This window comes from Vipera berus (assembly GCF_964194415.1).
Source record: "Vipera berus genome assembly, chromosome: 4".
In the NCBI taxonomy this organism is placed as follows: Eukaryota; Metazoa; Chordata; class Lepidosauria; order Squamata; family Viperidae; genus Vipera; species Vipera berus.
The window spans coordinates 97,931,037-97,954,468 of NC_138206.1; the positions used below are offsets into that span (position 1 = coordinate 97,931,037).

At 35.5% G+C, this 23,432-nt stretch overlaps 1 protein-coding gene across 2 annotated transcripts in view; it reads left to right on the top strand.

The window, feature by feature from the left end:
* CLYBL (citramalyl-CoA lyase) overlaps positions 1-23,432 on the top strand; it is a gene marked incomplete at its 5' end in the record, with an annotated part of 182,351 nt that overhangs the window by 138,561 nt on the left and 20,358 nt on the right. The window contains 4 exons of one of the 2 annotated variants that reach the window (XM_081326965.1): positions 15,508-15,696; positions 19,677-19,778; positions 21,489-21,582; positions 23,101-23,268. In XM_081326965.1, the coding sequence (XP_081183091.1) occupies positions 15,508-15,696; positions 19,677-19,778; positions 21,489-21,582; positions 23,101-23,268 (553 nt within the window). The remainder of the gene's footprint in view (positions 1-15,507; positions 15,697-19,676; positions 19,779-21,488; positions 21,583-23,100; positions 23,269-23,432) is intronic. The other variant, XM_081326966.1, reaches the window with a different exon arrangement.

Sequence of the window (23,432 nt, forward strand, 5' to 3'; positions counted from 1 at the left end):
CACAACTGAAAGATATACTACAAGCTATCTTTAGTTGTTTAGCTAATATGTTACTTTTTAATACTAAAAAAGCAACATTGCAGTAATAAAGAGTTCTAAAGAATTATAACAACAACAATTATTGGGCCATTATCTATTTGGTTATTTTATTTCCTGGATGTACATATACTACATATGCATCTAGATTCTAGAGTAAACTGTCAGAAAATGTTCATATACAAATGTAGGGAAATAAGTTGGACAGCCATGATCAGACTAAACGCACATGCAATCCACCTCTCTCTCACAGTAGCCAACTCAATAAGCCCAAAGTTAGGATATAAATGATTAACAGCCTTTTAATCATGATCTCCAACAACTAGTATTGAAACATATTGAAACAAATATATTTAACCATCATAATAATCAAAGCCTTATCATCCAGGAAGTCCAAAAATTCAAATATAACATGAAAAAATTTCCAAAAAAGAGAAAAAAGAGCACATATTACAACAAATACATTTAGCAAATAAAAAGACTTTCAACTAGTGTTTTTAAAAAAAGCATTACTGAAACTTGTTGGAAACACATCCAAGTATTCCCAGTTATTTAGATAACCTACCTAGAAAACTTTTGTTATTAGATGACTTTAAAATATCATCATCATTGAGCTGCCAAAATTATACATCGGAAGCTTTGCCAGACGTTTGAGTTCGAATGCAGCAAAAATTACTGGGAATATCAAATTGACAAACTTTTTGAAAATGAGCAAGTCAAGATACTGTGGGACTTTTGGATCCAAACAGACAGATTTCTGGCCCACGACACGCCTGGCATCACTATTGTGGAAAAGAAAAACATCTGGTTCATTGATATTGCATTTCCAGGTGATGCATGAATTGAAGAGAAACAGCTAGAAAAAAAATAAATCTGAAAAAAACCCTGAAGCTGACTGACTATGGAGGAAGAAATCAATGGCTGTACCTATAGTAATAGGAGCCCTTGGAGCAATACCCAAAGGGCTGCCCAGATACATGGGAATTTTGAACTTATTAGACCTGAATATCCTGACGTTGCAAAAAACACCCTACTCAGAACTGGCTATACAGACGCTACCTTAATAGCTCTTAGGTCTTTGGTTAGGATTTGAACTGGTAAATTTTTACCAGTCCCAGACTGTGAATCGAATTGAAGATTAAATCATCATCAACAATAAAAACAACAATAGCAACAACAACAATAATAGTTGGAGTCCCATTCTAAAAGTCTTTTTTTAATAATAATCACCCACCTCAATCTTTTTGGTGAGAAATAGATGGATCAACCAGGAGTCTATGAAGGCAGCTAATAAGCTGAATAATCCAATAGAAGCCACCCAGGGTTTTAAAAATTAAAACCAGCATTTTATAATACTGTGATATTTGGGAGAATATCAAAGTTGGAAAATAAAAAGCATTAACATACACAGATGAAAGGTTTGCTCAATTTCAAACTGCAAAACCTGCAATACAGTTCCCATGTCTCTTTCAGATAAGAGTTGCTCTATGAGGGAGAGGGGCAATCCCTAAATATGAGAGGGAGGGAGGGAGAGATACATGACAGAATAAGATATTATAAATAAGAAGTTCAGAACGGTAGTCTAAATTATGTGGAATGTATCTCCAGAGCTTACAAGGTTGTTCTAAAGTTTGGTTTGGTTTGGTTTGGTTTGGTTTAGTTGGGTTGGGTTGGGTTGGGTTTGGATAGCTGCACATCTTAGTAGCATAATCCTGGGCAGTTCACAAACAAAATACTGGAAGGAAGATTCAAGAATGGTGATAAAATAGTAAATCAATCTGTATGATACTTATGCAACTTTGAGACAAACACAGTGTAAAATCACCATATCATTACTATCCTTCAGTCACTATTAAAGAGGCCATCACATTATCAGGGAGCTGGAAAAGTTGCAACATACAACTTTTTAATTTATAAAAAGGCAATTAAGGGCAGCATATTATGGTTATTAAAATAAGCCATAATTTGCCAAGTTAAGCTAGCTAGGATTTTGGTCTAGTCAAAGAGTATAAAATTATATGTTAGTGCATGTGTGCTTAATTGTATCACATGAATTCATGATTCATTATTTCAGTTCGTTTTAGAAAATCTGATGGTATTAGTCAAACATACCTTGTCCAGACTTAAGGCAAGTGACCACAGTCTCATGTGCCATACTGGTAAAGATATCTGCCATAGTCCTCCAGTGCTGACACTCCATCCCATCTGCTTTCAGTCACTATTAGTTAAAGTTTAAAGAATAAATGTTTTAAATTATTGGAAGTACAAGCTGCTAAATGCTATTCATGTTTAATTTAATATTTAATTGGTATCCAATTTTGTTTTGAATTAGAAATCAATCAGGAAATTATATGTCAAATGCTCTGGAATCTCTCCTTTTACCAGCACAAAAAATTAAGTTTGTTAAAGATTTTTTTAATGGTGGCAATGATTATACAACATATTGGAAGACTTTCCTTCCATGTTGCAATGGCTATAAAACATTGCTGAGACAGATTAATTTTGTTTGAAAAAGGACATAATTAAGGGTGTGAAGAGGCCTTTTGTATAGAAGTCACAATTGCTATATTTTTTCTGATTACAAACTGTGCAAATTAAATATTGTAAGATTAGAAAAAGTAATTTTTTTAAAAAAAACTCAGTATGAAGCAATACTCAGTGGTTACAATTGGACTACATGCTTTTGCTAAACAGCCCAATGAGACTAAGCTAAATATGTTTCAAACTTCAACTGCATCTCTAAAAGTGGCAGTGAAATTTAGGCTTGCCTGTGATTTTTCATGCAAAGATTCTGCATATATACACATTTTAGAACTTGGGTTGCTTCTTTGCCTTGATGGACTTCTTTGACAACAAGGGAAAGTGAAGAGCAGGTCTTCACACGTGGTCTCTTTACAGGTAATCCTTGACTTACAACCATAATTGGGACCAGAATTTCTATTGCTAAGCAAGTCAGTTTTTAAGTCAATCATGCCAAATTTTTTGCCATAGTTCCTAAGCAAATCACTGCAGCTGTTAAGTGGCTCTTGTGATTGTTAAGTAAATCCAGTTCCCCCCCCCCCGTTTCCCCCACCCCCTCTCTTCTGCTTTTTGCTTTTCCCTTCTGTACAGACATGGATGCCTTAATTCACCCATTCCCACCTGACATCATTTCCTTTGACACTAACACAGATGTTTTCTTGTTCTTTTTTTCTTTCCCTTATGGTATCATTATAGTCCCAATTTTACAGTGGTCAAAGCAATAGGATATCGATTGTGATTGGGGGTTTGTTGTTGTTTCTACATTCTTCGGTAGATCCATAGAAAATGTGTAGCAAGGAGGAACTGAGAGTTAATTTTTGCAGAAACCAAGTAGCAATGTTCCTACCCGGCAACTTAAATAAATAAATAAATAAAGAGAAAGAAAAGGTTTGTACTGCTTTAGGTAGTGGGTAGGGAAGCAAGGGGAGTATACTTCACTCTGCTTAGGCAGAACCTAAAAGAGAGACGTAAGGGTGGAATGAAGTTTCAGCTCCTGGAGTTGCAGATGGTTCCTTGACTTAATGGGCTATCATGGGATCAACTGCAGAATGATAAAAACACCAACAACAGCCCATCAGCAGACAACACAGCAGTCCAGGATGAAAGATCTGCTGGAGAGGAGGGTATGTCCCAGGCACTGCCGCCAATTAAAACGTGTCTGCTGCTGAAATGGAAGGCTTAAGATGACTCAAATCATAAAAGAAGTAAGTTTGAACCCAAGTTGGAAAACCTGGGCACTGGGAACATTTGCAATGGGCTGGGAGTAGGATGATGTCATCCATTTCTGTAGGAACCGTGCTCAGGAAATGGAGAGGGACCAAGCCAAAAGTTGGAATCTGCCCTCTGTCTCTCCCTCGGGCTTCCCTCTCTTCAAGACGTAGTGTAAGTAAAACAGAGGCTTTTCTATCCCCATGACTTCTCCAAATATCTGAATTAGCATTCATTTATAGCTTTTCAGTTATAGTATGAAAATGTATACTTTTAATGGAACATTCTGCTATTCATTTGCTCAATGTTCTTTCAGCTACTTGCTTGTGTTCAAGACCATATTCTCTAACAAATCCAAACTTTTTGATCTAAATTCATGGAAAATACTGCTAAGAATGTATTACAGGTAGTTGCTGACTTACAACAGTTCATTTAGTGACCGTTCAAAGTTACAACAGTCTAAAAAAGTGACCTATGACCATTTTTCACAGTTATGACCTTTGCAGCATTCCCCATGATCATGTGATCAGAATTCAGATGCTTGGCAACCGGTTCATATTTAATGTCTGTTGCGGTGTCCCAAGGTCATGTGATCACCTTTTGCGACCTTCTGACAAGCAAAGTCCATGGGGAAACCAGATTCACTCAACAACCAGGTTACTAACTTAACAACTGCAGCGATTCACTTGACAACTGTGGCAAGAATTGTTGTAAAATGAGACAAAACTCACTTAACAAATGTCTCACTTAACAACAAAAATTTTGGGCTCAGTTGTGATTGTACGTTGAGGACTATCTGAACGTCTCATCAAAGATGGATCAAATATTAATATCTATTTCCACATCAGAAAAAAGAACCCAGTTTATACTAAATTACAGGCAGAAGAGTTTTAGCCTATTTTCACCTTTTCTTGTATTGGTTTATTTTGTGAAAAATAATAGTTTCCTTTGGATGAAGAAGCATTCAAACACAGAAACACCCCTACTTGCAGAAATCTACAGGAGTAGACTTCAGAATGAACTGGAGTTTCTGTGAGCCTTGGCCTGGGTTTTATGGGCTAAAATTAAGCATCTGTGAATCCCTTTAATCCAACTGATACACAAGCTGACTCCAATTACAATTCCATGATGGAGTTTCTGGGCTACTGTACTTGCATTTTTGGCACCTATTTCATACTGGAAGCATATGGACACTTATGCCACTAAGTGCACTAAAATATTACAGAAATTGGTATCAGGACCCCTTCAAGGCTATTGAAGAGGCAATTAAAAAAAACACAAAATAAGAAACACCTTCTTCCTGAAGTACTCAAATTATTTTGTGGTGGTTTTTTAGGTTTTTTTTGGGTTTTTTGCTTATGGCAATGATTTGCTTACATGCCTAAATTAGCTAAATATATAGAAAAGCATGTACTACAGACAGAATGTGAAAAACATCTCTGTAGGAGAATTCAAATGGCTGTAGGAGATGCCAAATATAACAGTGTATTTGCATGCCTGAGGATGAGTTTGTATGTTGTCAAGAGAGAGCAAGTACTTACTAGGGTTACCATATGTCCATCGTTTTCCTAGAGATGTCTCCATTTAAATGCTTAAAGCTGTGCCCAGCTGGATTTTTTTTTCCACATAACTTTTAAAAATGTATGATTCTGAATGCCAACTGTTCCAGTTTCTTGGATTGGTGCCTCAATCCAAGCTGGTTGATGTGGTGGCTATGGCAGCAAGATAGCAGGTTCAAGAGAAACGTGGGGGGACTATTTGCAGAGAAAGTATTCCCCAGCTGGGCTGGGCATATTGAAATTACTGTCCTTGGCTACTATACCAAGACTGTGAGTGTGCCTCTCTTTGCAAGCTCTCTAGTTGTGCTCTAGCAGGGCAAATCAGAGTGACTGGAGTTAATCCACCTTAGGACAGTGGCCGAGCAGAAGATCGTGGAAGGGAAGAACCAAGATCAGACTCTTCAGAAGAGCTTTATAGTCTAGAAGACCATCAGTATTAAGATGAGTCACCTTAATTAAGCAGATTAACTTTATCAATGTATTGTGAAAATGTGGGGTTTGGAGGGGTATTGTAAGAATCCCACCAAAGGACATGAAGAAAAAGGAAGACTATAGGGTCTGTTTGTTTTGCAATAGCAATAGCAATAAGACTTAGACATATATATAATTTCACAGTGCTTTACAGCCCTCACTAATCTGAGTCATTTTGCCAACCTCAGGATGGAAGGCTGAGTCAACCTTGAGCTGATGAGAATCCAATTGCTGGCAGTGGGCAGAATTAGCCTGCATTACTGCATTCTAATCACTGCGCCAATCTTTTAAGGTTTTAATCTTTAATAGAGCGAATTAATTTTTACAAAAGTAATCCTGGGGCTATCATAGTATTAGGTGCCCAATTTATTTTTTACCTTCTTGCATTCATGAAGAGAGAGATGGGAAATAAAGTGGGAAGATGTAATGTATCTAGTTGATCGACGCATCAATATGGAAGCTCTTTGATTCTGCATCCGCCCTGCTTCTGGGTCTCCAGACAAGTACACACCAACAGGATGTCATAGTCTTTATTTTGTAATTAATTAGGTTCAGAAGGCCTCCAAACATTTCTTTGCCATGTTAATTATTCACATTTGTAGAGGTGGATCTTCAGGAGAAAAAATATATAAACATATTTGGTTGTTGTTGTTAGTTGCGAAGTCGTGTCCGACCCATCACAACCCCACGGACAACGTTCCTTCAGGCCTTCCTGTCCTCTACCATCTTCTGGTAAACATATTAGCTGGAGGTATTTATGTGATGTGTTTTTAATGTGATTATTTAATTAGTCATTTTTATGGTTTCACACAATACACTTAAGTCATAAACTAACCAAAATTGTTAGTTTCAAACAAAAAGAACTCATTATTTGGACATATATCTTGGTCTATGCCAACTGATGATTCAATACTGGTTATTCATGTCTTCCTGTTGTATCTGTCCTTTTAGGCTTGAAATAAACAATGAGTGTGGGCTGGGAGTGAACAGACATAAATAAATGTTGTGTCTGCTTGATCTACAGAGAGGACATTGGGTAGAAGAATCCCATCTCCAAAAATCCTGATAACCATAACTGTTTCCAAAATTAAAATCTTGAGATTAAATGCTATATTTCAAAGAATACAAAATTGCCTCTGAAAATAAACCCTAGTGTTATTTCACCTAACATTTCTATTTCTAGTAGTATTTCTAGTAAAGCAGTGATTTTTTTCTGGGTGGGGGGAAGAAGAGAGGATTTTAAAAAATAAAGGTGGTGGCCATAATACATATAAAGAGGGGCGGGGCATCAAACACATGATTGTGACCATCATTTTGACCTTTTAACCCCCCTGTAAGTGGTGACCTTATATTAGAGACAAACTTAGGTTTCTGTTCCATTCAGTTTTAAAGTCTCGGTTAAGTTACAGGATTTTAAAAAGAATATATATTTAGAAGTTTTTTTAATTAATGGGACAACTATAACTTAAATATGAAAGAAATAAGATGGGGTTGTTTTAATTGAAATATGGAAGTTTCTTTAAATCCTTCCATGTTTACTAATGTTGCATATGTAGCTTGGAATGAAATGCAAGGTTGATGTCTGTTTTTCATTTGTTAAAAAAGGAGGAGTAATCTAACAAAAGGAATGGATAATCCTGCCTTTCTATTCTTTGCTTTAAAAATCAGGTTATTCATGCAATAAATGCATCACTTATTTTATTTGGGGCAGGATCTCCAGATTCAATTCTGACTGCTTCCTTAATATGTTTTGTTAGCTTTGGAGAATAGGAGAGAGCCATTACAAACTATGTTTCAAGATGCTTTTTTTTAGAACAAAAATGGTAGCTAAATTGTTCTCATTATTTGCCTTCACCCACCTATCCCTTTTGCTTTTTAAAAAAAACAACAAAAAACACAGTAATGTGATTATTTGTCCCAGTCGCATTCTCAGCAGGGAAATGGGAAAGAAAATGACCAGGCTGTTTAAACCCTGGCATTTCTAGAGAAGGGGCATCAGCTTGTGAAATAAGTTTTGCTCTTGGCACCAAGTAATCCTGCAGGACTAATGGCCTCCTTAAGAAATATGTAGGTTGCTTTTGACAAAGAAAAGCTGAAATCCAGAGTATGGTGATTCTTGGTATAGACAAGAGACAAAAGCCTCAGCAGTGTCAGGCTGAATAAACAAACCACTACAGGGGCTAACATTAAATCATAATTGCATGTTTTATCATGTCAGTCCTGTCACAAAACAGCTAACTCTAGCTGCGACTACAGTAATTAATTTTCTACTGCCATCTGAAATATATGGAGTTACCCTTAACTATCAGGCAGAAGCTACAATCTGCTTGCCAGTATACCAGATCAGATTTTTAACATTTCATGCACTGAAAGGTACTGTAATTAAACAGTCTTCTTGGGGTGCTGCTTTGCACAGCCATTCAAGCTCACATACCCGAACAAAGCTCAGTTCTGATCTATGCCTTTGTTATATTTAGCACCATTAATTTGTCCATTACTTTCTGACGTTTAACTGGCATTTACCTCTGCAAAAGCCACATGTCATAGAACAATGATTTTTTTCTCCCCTTCCCCTCACCCCATGGCAATAGCATGAAAAGGGGATGGGGGGGTGTCTGACAGCATTTGGACTATAGTGTGGATGGTCAACTCCCTCCAGTACTACAGTTAACAAAAAATCACTATCACCATTAATGCCAATAAAAAAGAATATATTTGCCAAAAAGGCTTTGTCCTTGCAATCTGGTGTGTTTGGCAAATCTACCTCAAGGCTGAAAAAAACGTACCTCTTTTTTCCACATCTGGGAAAAATGATCAGTAAAGACATGTTTACTGGCATTCTGTTCCCCCCCCCCCCAGTTCTGTGCCCATTTCTCTGATTTCAAGGAGGAGGAGGTGTGTATACTGAGATCAGTAGTGTGACTTCTTGTTTAGGATGCTAATTCAGATATTGTGTGATCATGCTGTTTAGTTAAGGCATTTGTTTTGGGCTGTTTATATTTGATAGTTTTATAAATAAGCCTATGGGGCTTCATCTTCAACGTCCTTTTATTCCCCAGTCTGTCTTATTCCCCTATCTGACTATAGAACTGAGATTGCTTTAATCCCTGAAAGTTTGGAACTAATGAAATAACTGCTGAGCTGCTGCCACTGACCCTGGTCCCAAGCTATACTGTACTTCACACTCCATTTATTCTCCAGATGGCAAAGTCTGTGCGGTCCCGCTGCAAGGACCCACTTCATCCACTGGAGTGTAAAAGTAGATGGATGTTGTTTTCTTTGCAGATGATTCAGAACTAGTAACTTGTGAAGATGCTGGTTATTAGCATTAATGGTTGCCAATTGAACCAAATGCATGTATATTCCTAAATTTCAATCTCTGTTTATTGTGGTGATGCTTGATTCATCATCAGTGCTTTGGTAGGAAAATGGCTACATCTCCACCGTGTTGTAACAGACATCACTGTGAACATTAGGTCAGAGATAAGATATTAAAAGGATATGATTAATAGCATACACTTGCATTTTTAAAAAAATTCTTTTAACCATATCCTGCTTAAAACAGATGTATTCGTTGTCTTATCAACATAGAATCTAGGTGTTAATGTTCACTTTTGAATTATTCGTTGCTTAGGCAAATTACAATTCAAATTTTAACAGATGTTTGAATTATACTACTGTAGTAGGAGTTGATGGAGCTTTAGAATGAAGACATGCTAAGCAGAAAAACATTCCTGTAGCATTGAGGGGGAAAGGAGAGCTTAATTCAGAACTCAAACTTAAGTGCATGTGATATATTGTTATGAGTGCCATATCCTGACCAAAGCTACAGAGGGATAATCATTTAATTAAATTATTATTAAATTTAATCAAATGCAGAAATTTTTTTGCACGAACTATTGCATATCATTTATTCCAAATAGGGGCAGTAGAGTCTCATGAGCTTAAAATATATGACTGGGCCTTATGCCTTCAGGAAAAAATGGTGAGATAGAACATAGTGAATAAATAGCAAAGTAAATGGGAAATAATAAGAATACTAATATGTTGATTTAATAAATCCTAGGACAGTTACTATTTCAAAAGAAATCTTAAAGACAAGATATTTGCAGTGGGCTGGAGTGATTGACAAAAGCAGCACTGCAACCTTGAAATATAGCTCCATATTCTACATTGCAATTCACAGCATTCTGCAGTTATCATTCCTTGAAGAGGCTTGATGTAAGCCTACCCAAACATCAAAAGTGCAAAATGCTTTTATGATTTATATTGGTTATTTTGTGTGTGTGCATGTGCACATATGCATACAAAGATGCACAAACTAATTTGTACTTTGAAAAGAGGTTCATTAGACGGGTCTAAAACTTGTTCTTCAAGCAAATTTGAAGAGCATTTATAGGCATCCACGGGGGCGGGAGGTGAGCAAATAGCAAAACATGAGTTGTAATGTTACAATACAAACTCTATCCTTTATGCACTGTGTGTGGCACCAGTATGTAAATAAAAAAGGACAGAGCTCATGATACCACAATACGCATTTTATCACTTTGGTATTCTTATTGTTGTGAATGAGAGAAAATGTTAAACGTCTCTCTACTTTTTCCAGGAATTACTCCCAATCCTAAACATTTAGATCAAGAAATAAATTGCACTGGTTTTTGTGGCATATACTTCCAAGCAAATGTGTTGATTGCTTCCTTTCCGTATTAGCTCAACTAGTTCAGAATTGTGCAGACATTCAATTTGTAAGCAAAGCTCATTCATCTTTGCAGGGTCTTTCTTGTGGCAAACAAAGGGGCTATCTTACATGGTCAATGTAGACTCGTCATAGAATGTAGGTTTTTAAATAGTTTTTCATGAGTAAAACATATATTCACTAGGCCTTAATGTGGAGTTAATAGCCAAGGCATGCAGTTTCCCTCTGAAATGTCTTTCACAAAAATCCCTTGTAATAACTGAATAAAAACAGTTCTACTGCTATAGGATTGATGAACATGAATATGCAAGATGGTTTCTTTAGACTTGATTATCTTTCATGAATTAAGGCTACTATACTTGTCCCAGGACAATGTTGAAGGATCCAATCTGGGTCAACCACCAGGACCAGAGTTTTCGGACTCATGCTGGAGCCCATCTTCATGGAACCTCTCTCTAGTAGAGTGTGTGCTTTGGACTATTCTGTGTATTTGATTATCTTTATCTTTTACTTACAGAGATTATGTTTCTAAGGAGCTCCTAGCACAGGGAGACGCAACTAAGATTAAAAATCCTTGCAAAGACTGAACACTAACACTGGATTACAGGAACAGATGAGAAGAAACGTTTTGATGTTATGCATCACACAATATTGCAGCCAATTTATTTTCAGACCGTTGCTTTATATTGTTCTTCTGTATGGATATAAATAGTTCCATCATTTCCTAATGGGTTCAAGTGGATTCATGTCCAGACTCTACCACAAAAAATTCACTTGGGACTTAGGGCCAATCACACTCCTTTAATCCTGCCTATCTCGCTGGGTATTACTGTTGGTATACAATGAAGAGAAATTCTCATGCAAGTCACTCTGTGATCTTAGAGGAAAGACAGAAATCACATATATAAACATAAATGTTGGATTATATGATAGGAGAATAAGACTCGTGTTTTTATATAATACACATTGGTCTCCACAGATGGCAACACCCAGCTGGCTTTACCTGTTTATAATTAAGCAGGTTTAATCCTGATTAAATATTTGGATGGGATTCTTCCAGGTAATACCAAAACTAGACGCTAGAAAGACAAAGCATTGTTGCCAGAAAATTAGGAAGACAGCTGTGTTACTGAAGTGAGAAGACAGAAGTTATCTTTTTTCAAATTAAGGACCCCAAACATTCCACTAATTGAAATGGTAGGAATGGCAGGAATTCTTCTTAATTCCTCATTTTTTAGCTGAAACTAAAAAGAAGTTCTATCATTTCTTAAATAAAGAGAAGGATACTATTTCATGGGTTTTCTCCAGTTCATTTCATATGCATTCCACTGAATGACCTGCACACATGATTATGCGTGGGAAGTTAAGAAGACTATTAAAACTCAGCGCCCTTATTGCTGTTAATGATGAAAAATTGAGATTGATGACCTAAAAATAATAAAATAGAATAAATGGACATTGAAAATGACAACAGCTTCTAGAAGTACCAAATGTGCATTCCTTCACAATTTTTGATTGAAACCTAATAAGAAAATATACTAAAGTAACAATGTGTCTTCGTGTTGCTAAGGAATCGTATTTCCTTTAAAATGGACAATGCTAGAATGCAATGGTTCTATGAAATATCTATCCTGCACCCAACAGATGGCATGAGCATAAAATCTCTCACAGTAACACATTTTTCTGTTGAAATATAGTGAATAACAGTAATTTCATTGCTGGTTGGTTATTTTGAGCTGTGTTATAGAAAAGGGACATATTTGAAGATTATCAACAGCAACAGACTGATGGACAAGTTCTCAGTGAGGTGGTTAATCTGTGTCCAAGCTTTATCACTTGTGATTTCTGGTGGGTGGACAGGGTTCATGCTTAGTTGACGCTTCTTTGTAAAAGTAATTATTTCTACATAGAAGATAGGTAATTCAGCAGCATTTAATTAGATATTTCCAAGCTTAAAACCTACCTTTGATTAACGATGAAGGTAGGCAGACAGAGATGCAGGCAGGCAGACAAACACAAAAGGAGAACAACTCACTCATGTTGTTTCCCCCCCCTTTCTATCTTCCCCCAAAATCCTTTCAGAACTAGGGCTTTTATGGAGAGTGGGAGAGTGGAGGTAAATATACAAAATGGTAGCACCATTTTTTTTAGTTCATCATCTTTGCTATCTTGACTTTTTTTGATCCACCAAAGTGGACAACACTGCATCAGAACATTGGAGAAGCCCATCAAACGCTTGCACTGTTTCTCTGGCAGTAGGAGATCACTCCATATTGGCAGAGGCCACTAGAGCAAATATTTTGCCTATGTTTGTTAAGTCCTGTAATTTGGCTTCATGTGGATACCTAATACTTCATTTGTGGGTCATGTGTGTTTATATTGCAAAGTAGAATATCACCTGCTTGCATCCGTTGAAATCTAGCACTAAATGGCATAAGCAGAATGATCTTTTGCAGTGTTTATTGAAGAGGGTCCCCCTAGATCCTCTAAGCCAAGGGTCCCCAACCTGTGGGCTATGGCCCACTAGTGGGCCATGAGGGGATTGTAACTGGGCAATGGAAATGGCGGGCAAGCACATGCATCCACACATGCATCCTCACTTGCACAAGCAGCGGACGAGCACGTGGGTGCACACGCTCCATTTGCATGAGCGGCAGGCAAACATGCATGCTGTTCACTCAAATGGAGCTGCGTGCTTGCCGGCCACTTGCGCGGAACCATCTTCTCTTCTCCCCGCCGGACTGCAAAGCCAGAAATGTTGGGGAACTCTGTTCTAAGCAGTCTACAAAATCAAATATTTCAGTTTACAAAAATTTAAAACAATGGCACTCTTCTCATTATTTTTTGTTAAAAATAGTCTTTTTAAAATTGTTAACATTGAATCAATTTAATATTGTTACCTTTGTGATTCTATCAATAAATTTTGCATATGTCAATTTTAATTAATATGCTAAATATTGATAAATGTAATCCATACAAACAAAATCCTCCATAATTTTTAAAAGTAGGTATGGGTCCTAAGAGCAAAATTTAAGAAACAATGGTCTATTGTAGTGTTCCTTAAAGTACAATAAATTTTTCAGTGCAAGAAGGGGAAAAAAACCAATCTCATAATTTTGAAAGAATTCATTATGTCCCACATCCCACTGGGCTGGGAGAGTGAGGATACTATTAAAAAAAGACCCCAGCAGAAGTTTGAAAGAAAATCTCCCAGTCTCAGGAAACCACAAAAAAAGTGCTCCTAATTCACTAAGAAAGTGCCTAGAAATCTCCCCATATTGAAGTAACACAGATAAAGGGATGGTAAATGTCATCTGATGATTGTTTTTAGTCATTAACCTTCCTTTTTCACACTTTCTGGTGAGGGGCATTGCTTTTTTCTCTCTAAACTTACATTCATGCTACAAATCAGTGCATCGTAACAGCTTTTTTACACCAATCTTGTGAATCTTAGCCTGATCAGTCCTGACAACTGTAAACTACTATTTTTTCAGACTCTTTAATGCAGAACACATTTTTAAATCTTTTCTGTCTCTACATCCAAGGCTGGGTTGAAGTCTTGTTTAAGCAATCTTAATATTTTATGCTGTATTTTTAAATTGTTTTGACCTAGGTACTAATGAACCACATGACAATTTACTGACCCAATATATCTCCAATAATTAATAAATTACATTTGTATGCCACCTAGCTCTCCAATAAGTGCCTTATAGTGCCAGTTGGCTTAGTGCCTGAGGCAGGACTAGAACTTGTGATCTCTTGGTTTCTAGCCTGATGCGTCAACCACTATACCAAACTGGCTCTGAATAATATATGATTAGTATATATAACATAGTATAACGTGAGAAATGTTGTCTTAACTATAAACATCATTAATCTTTTCACTATTGACATTCAGTTATATGTTAGCTAATGGACCAAGTTAATTCATCTGTCCTTGAATTACATTACCCATCAGTACTTGGCCAAGGTTAATGAATAATGAAGATCAATCATGTATGAGCAGAGCTACTTATCCACTTCGGGATCCAATCATATTTTTCATTAGATCAGTAATTATCATGATCCCTTTAGAAAAAAGCAAGTCTCTTTCAAGATGAGTTTGACCTCTGGTCACTATGCATCTATATTATTTTATGTTCACACTATGGAAATAGCCATCTATTTTTATTTATTTATTTATTTATTATCAAATTTACATGGTCTCCCATCTCTTCAAAGGTGACTCAGATGGTACTCAACAAGCAATAAAATATTAAAATACACACTGTTACAACAAATATAAAAATCACATTTAAAGTATCATAAAAACAAAGATTCTAGATTTTGGGGGAGGGGAAAGGGAGTTATTTTCCATCTTAGTCTACAGCCTTAGGCTAGAGAGCCAGCTTGGTCTAAGTGGCTAAGGAACCAAAACCTGGAGACTGTGAGTTCTAGTTTTGTAATAGGTATGAAAGTCACTCTCTCTCTCAGCTCATGACTTCAAGGCAGTTGGTCAATCAATTCCTGTTGCAATCAAATGGATCGATACTCAGTTGATCTTTAAAAAGTGGATCCTGCACATGTGAGAAAATGCTAGGAAGAAAAAAAATACATAGCCTTAGGACTCTACAATGGGATCATCCCATCCAAGTGCCAGTGAGATCCAACCCTGTTCAAGTTGTTCAAAGATAAAGAGCTCTAGGTGCTGCCATCTGCTATGACTCACGAATAATGGATTAAACACATTAAATTGTGCCTAAGCCTGATTGCTTTTTTTAAAAAAAACAGTAGCATCTGAGCAGGGGTTTCCACAATGTATGGTCAAAAAGATCAAGATAACATACGTAATAAGCATAAAAAACAGAATTTCACCATCTTGACTTTTTGACCAAATCCCTAGCCCAATCTTAGTATATCATGATCTGTAATGCAGGTGAATTTCTCCATTGTTTTCTTAATTAAATGTGATTTTTAAAAAGTTAGTTCTCAGTAAAACAAAGCATTGTTTCTTTTTATCTTTCTCCAAAAAAATAGGAAGAAGCTAGAATAAAAACTGTGGAAGCCCTTGAGAACTTTGACATTGGTCAGACGGAGAAGTGTGTTAGGATCAATTCAGTGTCTAGTGGTCTTGCAGAAGAAGATATGAAGGTCATTTTGAAATCCAAGATTCTTCCTACTAGCCTGATGCTCCCAAAGGTTGACAGCGTAGAAGAAATAAAATGGGTGAGTCAAAATATCTGCCATTATCTCAAATAAAGACTTGCATCCAATTTCAAAAGGGAAGAAATAGAACATCATGAAGCAAATATGAAATACTTCTGCTGTTAGTACTCGATTCAGTTCACATATTGTTTAATTTACCCATTTTGTTTTGGAATATCAAAAAGTAATTTAGCCTCTATCTTCTCATAAGCAAAAACTAAATTAGATTTGAGAATTGTGACAGTGATCCTATGCAGGAGAGAACCAAATCACATTTAATACATTTAAAACCCTATTTTCAAGACCCACAGGACAAGAATAGTTTGTAACCGCAGATGCATTATATGTATATAAAAAGAGGTGGATTTAGAAATGCAATATTAATATATTATGATGCAGTTTGGACGAAGTAAAATTAAACAAAAACTGTTAAGAATCAGTGCTCCTGTTCATTATACTTGAAGCCCAACAGTCATGATATAGAATTTATTCTCCATGTTAGAACTGTCAACCTCCAGCTTGAATATCTTTTCACTTTTGACAAGAACGTTTTGGTGGATGGAGGAAGCATTTTACCAACATGTGAAAAAATTATGGTGGAGATAGAAGGAAAGGTCACTCCTAAGGGCAATCAAAAGAACAAACAGGAAGCTTTTAACTAGTGTTTTTAATTAGGAAAGATATTATTTCCTGTCCAGCCCTATATGTCTTCCTTTTAAATTGCTGGCAGGTGTGTTTGTTTTTCATGACTGACTTTTCAGCCAGAGATGTAAATGGTTAGTCTGTTAAATTGCATAAGAAAATGCTGAAATGGGCCTAATTATGCTATAATTGTGTTGACTGTTGAAAAGGAATTTTCATTTCATTTTACCATATTATTTCTTGAGAACATTATTAAGTCAATCAAGGTTCATTTTACTTTGTTTTCTGAGCATGGGGTAGAGATGAAGATGAGCACACATTAAATGTACAATCCATAAAGGAATGGGGATAAATAAATTCTGAAGTTCAATCACGTGTCTTCATTTAATCTAAATCTACTAGTTTTAAGTGTACATAGGATCTTTATAATTCTTGCCCAGTCAGCAAGTCAAGAAAGTATTGTAATTGAGTCTACTTATTAATCAATTATCAGTGAAAGAAAACATTCTAACATTCAGAAAACGTAATGTACAGTAGGTTCAAACACACTCACAACAAATCATTTGATTCTTTATCACATTCAGTGGATCTTACAGACAGCAAGATCTAAATTTATAATTGCACTTTCAACTGCTATAAAGAAGATTGGAAATTAATTCTATCTTTTTTCTTGCTTTTAACTTTTTTCCCCTTTCTTGCACTTTTAGCTTTCTTTTTTATTTCTTTTTCTGTTCATTTTCTTTCTTTACATTACTTTGCATTAGTTTTTATTTTCCTTTAAAAATTGTATGTATGTGTATATAAAATTAATATGCATAAATATACAAAAATGTATTTTTGTAGATAGATGTAAAAAGATCTAAAGCCCTTTTGTTGATTGAGCAAACAGCAGACTAACACATCTGAGAGTTGGTTATGCGTATTTGTATTTCCGCTCTATGCAAGGTTTTAGAACAATTCAATAAATATTCCCTGGGTGTGAGAAGACTGGACTCTAGTTTCCCTCAGCCTTGATTTTTCCTGGAAGCAGAGCCCATCTTTCTTTCCCCAATCCTCTCCTAGATGCGCTCCTCTCACTTTGCTTTTAAGATGGCTATTGCTGTGGAAAGCTTTTGGCTGTTTATTTTTGTCCTTCATTTTGATTTATGCGAAGCCTAAAACCTGGAGACTGATGCACAACTAAAAGACGGGCTTACTTGTTTCCTTTTGTGTGAGAATCTCTTGCTCTCTCTTTGTCCTTCAGATGGGTACTTGTTTGACTGGCATGGCTTATTGGACTATAACAAGCCTAACTCTGGCTCTTTTGTTGTGGGACAATCCGCCCACAAATCCTGAACAGTGGGCATTCTTCCCAACACACTATTGGGTGTGCACTGGAATTGAAAGAATGGCTAAAGCCTGCGCCTTCATCCCCTCCCCAATCTTTGTTTTCTGTCTCCCCCCCATTCCTTTTTTCCAGCCCTCTCACTGAAATGAACACTTTACCAAGCCGGAAACATTTAATTGTCTCCTTTTGAAAAAAAAATTAATTGAAACTTCTCCACTAGTTGCCTTTTGTATTTGGTGCTAATAGTACTTAAAAGGGGGGAAAGGAAGGAAGGAAGAAGAGAAAAATCATTAAAATGGGAAAAAGAAACATTATTGGATACAAACTTTATCTGATGGTTCCCAAATCAAGACATAAAGATTTCAGCAGATACACAGAAGTAGCTTTCTTGGGGGGTGGAGGGGGGGGCTTCCATTTTTTTAACCATTTAACTTACAAAGAAGCTCCAGTATAAAATTTAAATTTTGAGCCTTCGTGTTTGTGATATTATTAGTGAATAGCTTGTTTGATTATCACACTGTTGGTCTAGCATCAGATTACAGCTCTGTGTCCATTTAATTGGAAATCAGGCCATTGGCCCTTACTTCTAAGTAGACAGGTTGATAGAGGGTTGGGCTTCCTAAGTCTTGCTTCTTATTCCTTTTCTTGACTTTTCTTCCCTTAATTCCTTACATTCTGGGATTTACTAGCTTGTGAAAAGATCAGACAAGCAGTGGAAGTGGTGACAATGGTGGCTGCGTGAAAAAGAGGGAAGGACAGAGAATATGCAGAAAGAATTTTTTGAATTATTTTGACCTAATGTAAAACTCCTGAAAAGTGGTTAGAACCCTTTTCAAGATGCTGTGGTTCTATTTTCATTTTGTTTTGGGGAGGGGTGAAACAAAATTGGGGGGGGGAGAGAACCGCTAAAAGGGGAAATAACACCTCTAATCCAGTTTCTGGTAAATAGGCTGCCAGGTTTCAAAATGAGTTTCCTTTATATTAGTCAGAATATTATGCTAAGCCTTAAGCATTAGTTTTTTATGTTGCCATAGCAGCCTTATTCCTGCAGGGTTGTGACCTGTGATGATTACAGTACAAAGCTTATAGGGACTTGAAACCCCCTTTGAAGATGAAAAGTCTTTGATGGTTTATATTTATGCAAATCTCTTAGATATGATTTACCCAACTGAGACTGAATGGAGAGATGATTAAAATTCCCTTTCCCTTTGATAGCCATTAATGGTTAAATATTCCTTAAATATAAAAATGATGCAAGATTTTTTCCCCTCCAGTCTTTATTGACTAAAATTTACTTAGCATACCTGTGATATGTTTATCTTCCCACACATTGCTAGATCTGGACAGACATAATAGATTTACAATATACTGAGGTAGTTTCTCCCCCTCCTTCTCTTTTGAAAAGAGAAAAAGAGAAAAAAAGAAATCTGTACAAGAGCTTTTGTATGTTCCCAGATGATAGATTTGGGAATCAGGGGTACCCCACCGGCAGCTCAGAGCTAGCTGTGAACTGCTCTCATGGAAAAAATTGGAAAGCTTTGGTCCTCAAAGAATTAAACTTCTTTTTAAGGCCCTTGCTAGGTAAGCTAAAAATTATGAAGAAAAGGCCTCCAGGACAAAGGGTAACAAGGCCGTGATGAATTATGTGGATGCCACTTTGGAAGGCTGGGAAAAATATAGGCATGTCAGTGTCAGACATGAAAGAAAACAGAATTGTCAGGTATATCAATCCTTCCTTGTTTTAAAGATCCTGCTTATTTGCATTTAATAAAGGCAGGGTGATGATAGGTGTTAGGCAAATATGTGTGCAGCTAAACCTGTACTGTTGGCAACATATGAGTAATGCCAGCATTCTTCAAGATAAGCCTTATAATAACAGGCTCAAAACACAAGGGCAGAGAGTTGGGCTAGCAATCTGGACGCTGGATGGTCTGCTTGGCTGGTTGGTAATTTACAGACCATTTTTGTAGAGGTTTTTTTTAAAAAAAAACACCCATGCCCTAATATTGTGTCCTCTCTGTAATGTTCTTAGTTTATAGAGAAATGTGCGTGGCACTTACAAGGCCGAACACTCATAAAGCCGATGAATTTCATTCCTTTTGTGGAAACTGCAATGGGTTTGCTCAATTTTAAGGTAAGAAAGATCTGTTTAATTCAGTATGCCTGAATAAAGTCCTAAGCTTATAAATTATACATTCCATTAAATAAATAATTAACACCTTCATAACTTGTAATGGGAAACAAACTATTATGTTTTAAAAATTATATCACTTTAATTAACACCTTCATAACTTGAAATGGGAAAAAAACTATTATGTTTTAAAAATTATATCACTTTCGTATTTTATATAAATCCATTCATTTAGCCCTAATTATTCCACTTTACATGACATAGGTGCTGCTTTCTTCTGTACTACTGCAATTACTTTAAGTTCGTCAGTATTAATACACTGTATAATAGACACGCAAGACTCAAAAATAGCCCCAAATAGTGTTTTGAAATATTCTAACAACTATCAGGATTTATTTTCTCTCATTTGCCTTTGAATTTTAGTCATCATATTTAATATTTTAAAAGCATTTTAAAATGGAATTGAAAGAATATTGATTTTTTCCTCCCAAATTTGAAGATTTTTTAAACAAATGTTCATGCTCAACTGGCCCTAAAAGTTAAAACAAAATACATGAGAATTTTCAGGATGTAATATCCTTATGACATGACTATGTGTATAATCTCCTCCTCCCCCTTCTCAATGGTAATGAATGCATGCAGATAGCCTATTTTTGGCATCCAGCCTGTGGGTTTCTGTGGAAGAAATATATTAATGCTGAAACTTGGGCCCAGTCAGCCCAAGATTTCTTGTAAAAGTTTGGTATTATTTGAATACTAGGAGGCCCTTGTGGCTATTGTTTTAATATAAATCCCAGTTTCAGAGATTTTTTTCAGTGTAGGCTAAAGAATTACTAATTATACATCTTAATGCAAAAAGTTTAAGTACTTCCTCCTCTCATTTAATTAACATTATCCCTTTCCTCAAAAATGAACCCCAAAGAAAAAGAATGATTAAATTCTGTCCTGAAAAATATCAGCTATGATTTCCTATGCTTAGTAGTTGTAGAGATTAAAATAGCATTACAGGTACTGGTTATGTCTGCTTACAGTATTGCTTAAAATAATAAATGCAAACAGCTGGACTTATTTTAGCTGCTATTCACAGGAAGATCCTTGCCAACATTGCATTATTGCTATCTATCAAATTGTATTTCTAAATAAATAAATATTTTATTATTCAAAACTTGCAATGATACTGGGCTTGGTGCATTTAGAAAATCCCCAAGGTATCATTTGCTTTTCAAATGATTTTCTATGCTACTTGTTGCATTTTTTATCTCCTGTAATTATATTAATTTGAAGATATCTAAGGAACATCAGTTGATAACATACCAACTGCCTATTAAATTGTGAGTAGTTGCAATCTCTATCTGCAATATATTAAACCAAATATGCTTCATTTGTGTTTCTCTGCAGCGCTAAATATTTGGAATCTTTTAAAAAGTCCCATACTGTACACACTATGTAGTGATTATTACACAAGTCCAAAAGTAGTTGCCACATTGGAAAAACCTTAACATAAAACCCAATAGGGAAATAAAATATTATATTCTGCATTTTAATTTTAATTATACTGCATCTTTACATCCAGAATATTTATTTTTTAATTTGTGTGTGGCTATAATTTGTTATTATTTTAGGATAAGGAATATAACAAAAAGTATCTTTTTTATTACAAAACTAATTTTTGAAATGCTGCTTCTTATATTAATATTTATGTTGCACTTAAAGGCTGTTTGTGAAGAAACTCTGAGAAGACAACCACAGGTTGGCCTTCATTTAGACGCTGTGGTATTTGGAGGCGAGGATTTTCGTGCCAGTATAGGTATTATCTTTTTTAAAGAATATGTTAATTCAGCGGTGGTTATGATACTGTGCTCCATTTGGTTTTATCATATGCCTACTGAAATCAATAATAAATATATTTGACTATATCTGATTGTAATTCTATCATAAACTTTTGCATTATCTTTATAGGCTAAATAGTCTTAAGAATTAACAACCTGATACAGCTGTAATTTTTGCAAAAAAAGAAAATGGAAAATTCTGTTTACTGGCATATAAAAAATAATATAAGATTTTATGGAAATTAATAATGAGACCATCTCTTTATATGCACATTTAAAATTTAAATATTTTTTAAAATTCTTGAAGTAATAGTGTGCATATGATGTAATATTTTGGTGTATGAACTACAAACTATTCTTAATACTTTAGCACTCTATCTTTATTTGCATGTCTATTTTATTGCACATGTCTTAACATATGTGCTTGCTGCCTGGGGATACAAGAGTTGTAGACCAAAACCATATGGAGGGTAACAGATTAAAAAAAATGCCCTGGGCAAATAATTTATTTTTATTGCCTCTGTAACTTCAGATACTGTTTATCATTTTTCAAAAAATAAACAAGGTCAGCAGCTCTTCTTTTTATTATTCACTTATGGCAGGTCCCTAAGTGTGAACTGGATTGCCTAATAAGAACTTGTGGATTATGTTCCCACAATGCAGGATTCCATATTTAATTGACTAAAGCTTGGGGAATTAACTCAATTTCCTAGATCCATACTGAGTTGTAAACTTATCATATTGGGTACTTGCCACACACACTAAACTACAGCTTAGACAGTCACATTCTAGTCTGACATGTGAACCCAACCTCTGAGGACAATGCAGTTCAGAATCAGCCCTACCAAAGGAAAGGAATTCAATATATAATGATGCATAATAAGATCTTCAGCAGGTTTCTTGTGAATGCTTTAAAACAAATCTCAAGTATTCCACTTGAGGTATTAAATATAATATCTCAGGTATTAAAGATAAACATTATTTCAAAGTTAAAATTTTAAATTTGAACAAATATAAGAGAAATTAGTATATTTAAGTATACATATACAAGTGCAAGTAAATACATAAATAATTAAATAAATAAACTTACGTAATGTGTATAACCAAAAGGTTTCCTTATGATACCAAAAAAGCAATTTTAGATGCATTACTAGCACTACTATGGATTAAATGAATTCAGCATCATTTAAGGATATTTTCTTTATGTTTGTGTATGTTTTGTTATATCCATTATTTTGTAGTGGGCCTTTTTAACAAATACAAATAGATGGTAGCAAAACTAAATGAAAATTATTAAAAATAAAAGCAGTAAGAAAGCGAGTGTCTGTGAGTTGAATAAAAGTATTTCAAAGATTTCTTAAAAATTGTGATCACATAACAATCTCTTATCTTTCTTTTGAAAATCGAAAACAAAGGTATTCTTAACTAAAGCTCCGTTACAAACATTTGAAATATGAGAATTAATTTTTTATACACAATGTGATCTTTCATTTCAGGTTCAACAAGTAGTAAAGACACTCATGATATTCTTTATGCACGGCAAAAAATTATTGTCACAGCAAAGGCTTTTGGTTTGCAGGCCATAGACCTTGTCTTTATAGACTTTCATGATGATGATGGGCTACGTAAGCAATCAAAAGAGGGTGCCTCAATGGGTTTTACTGGTATGTCTTTTAGTTAATATTTCAAATACATTAATCTTCTTCCTAATCTTAGACCAGATACGATACTCTAGAGTCTGCTTCATAACTTAAACCTACTCGGTGGATGGTCAAAGCATTCTAAAACTATAACTTTTCAGAATTTTTGCTCATCAGACAGCAGAGGA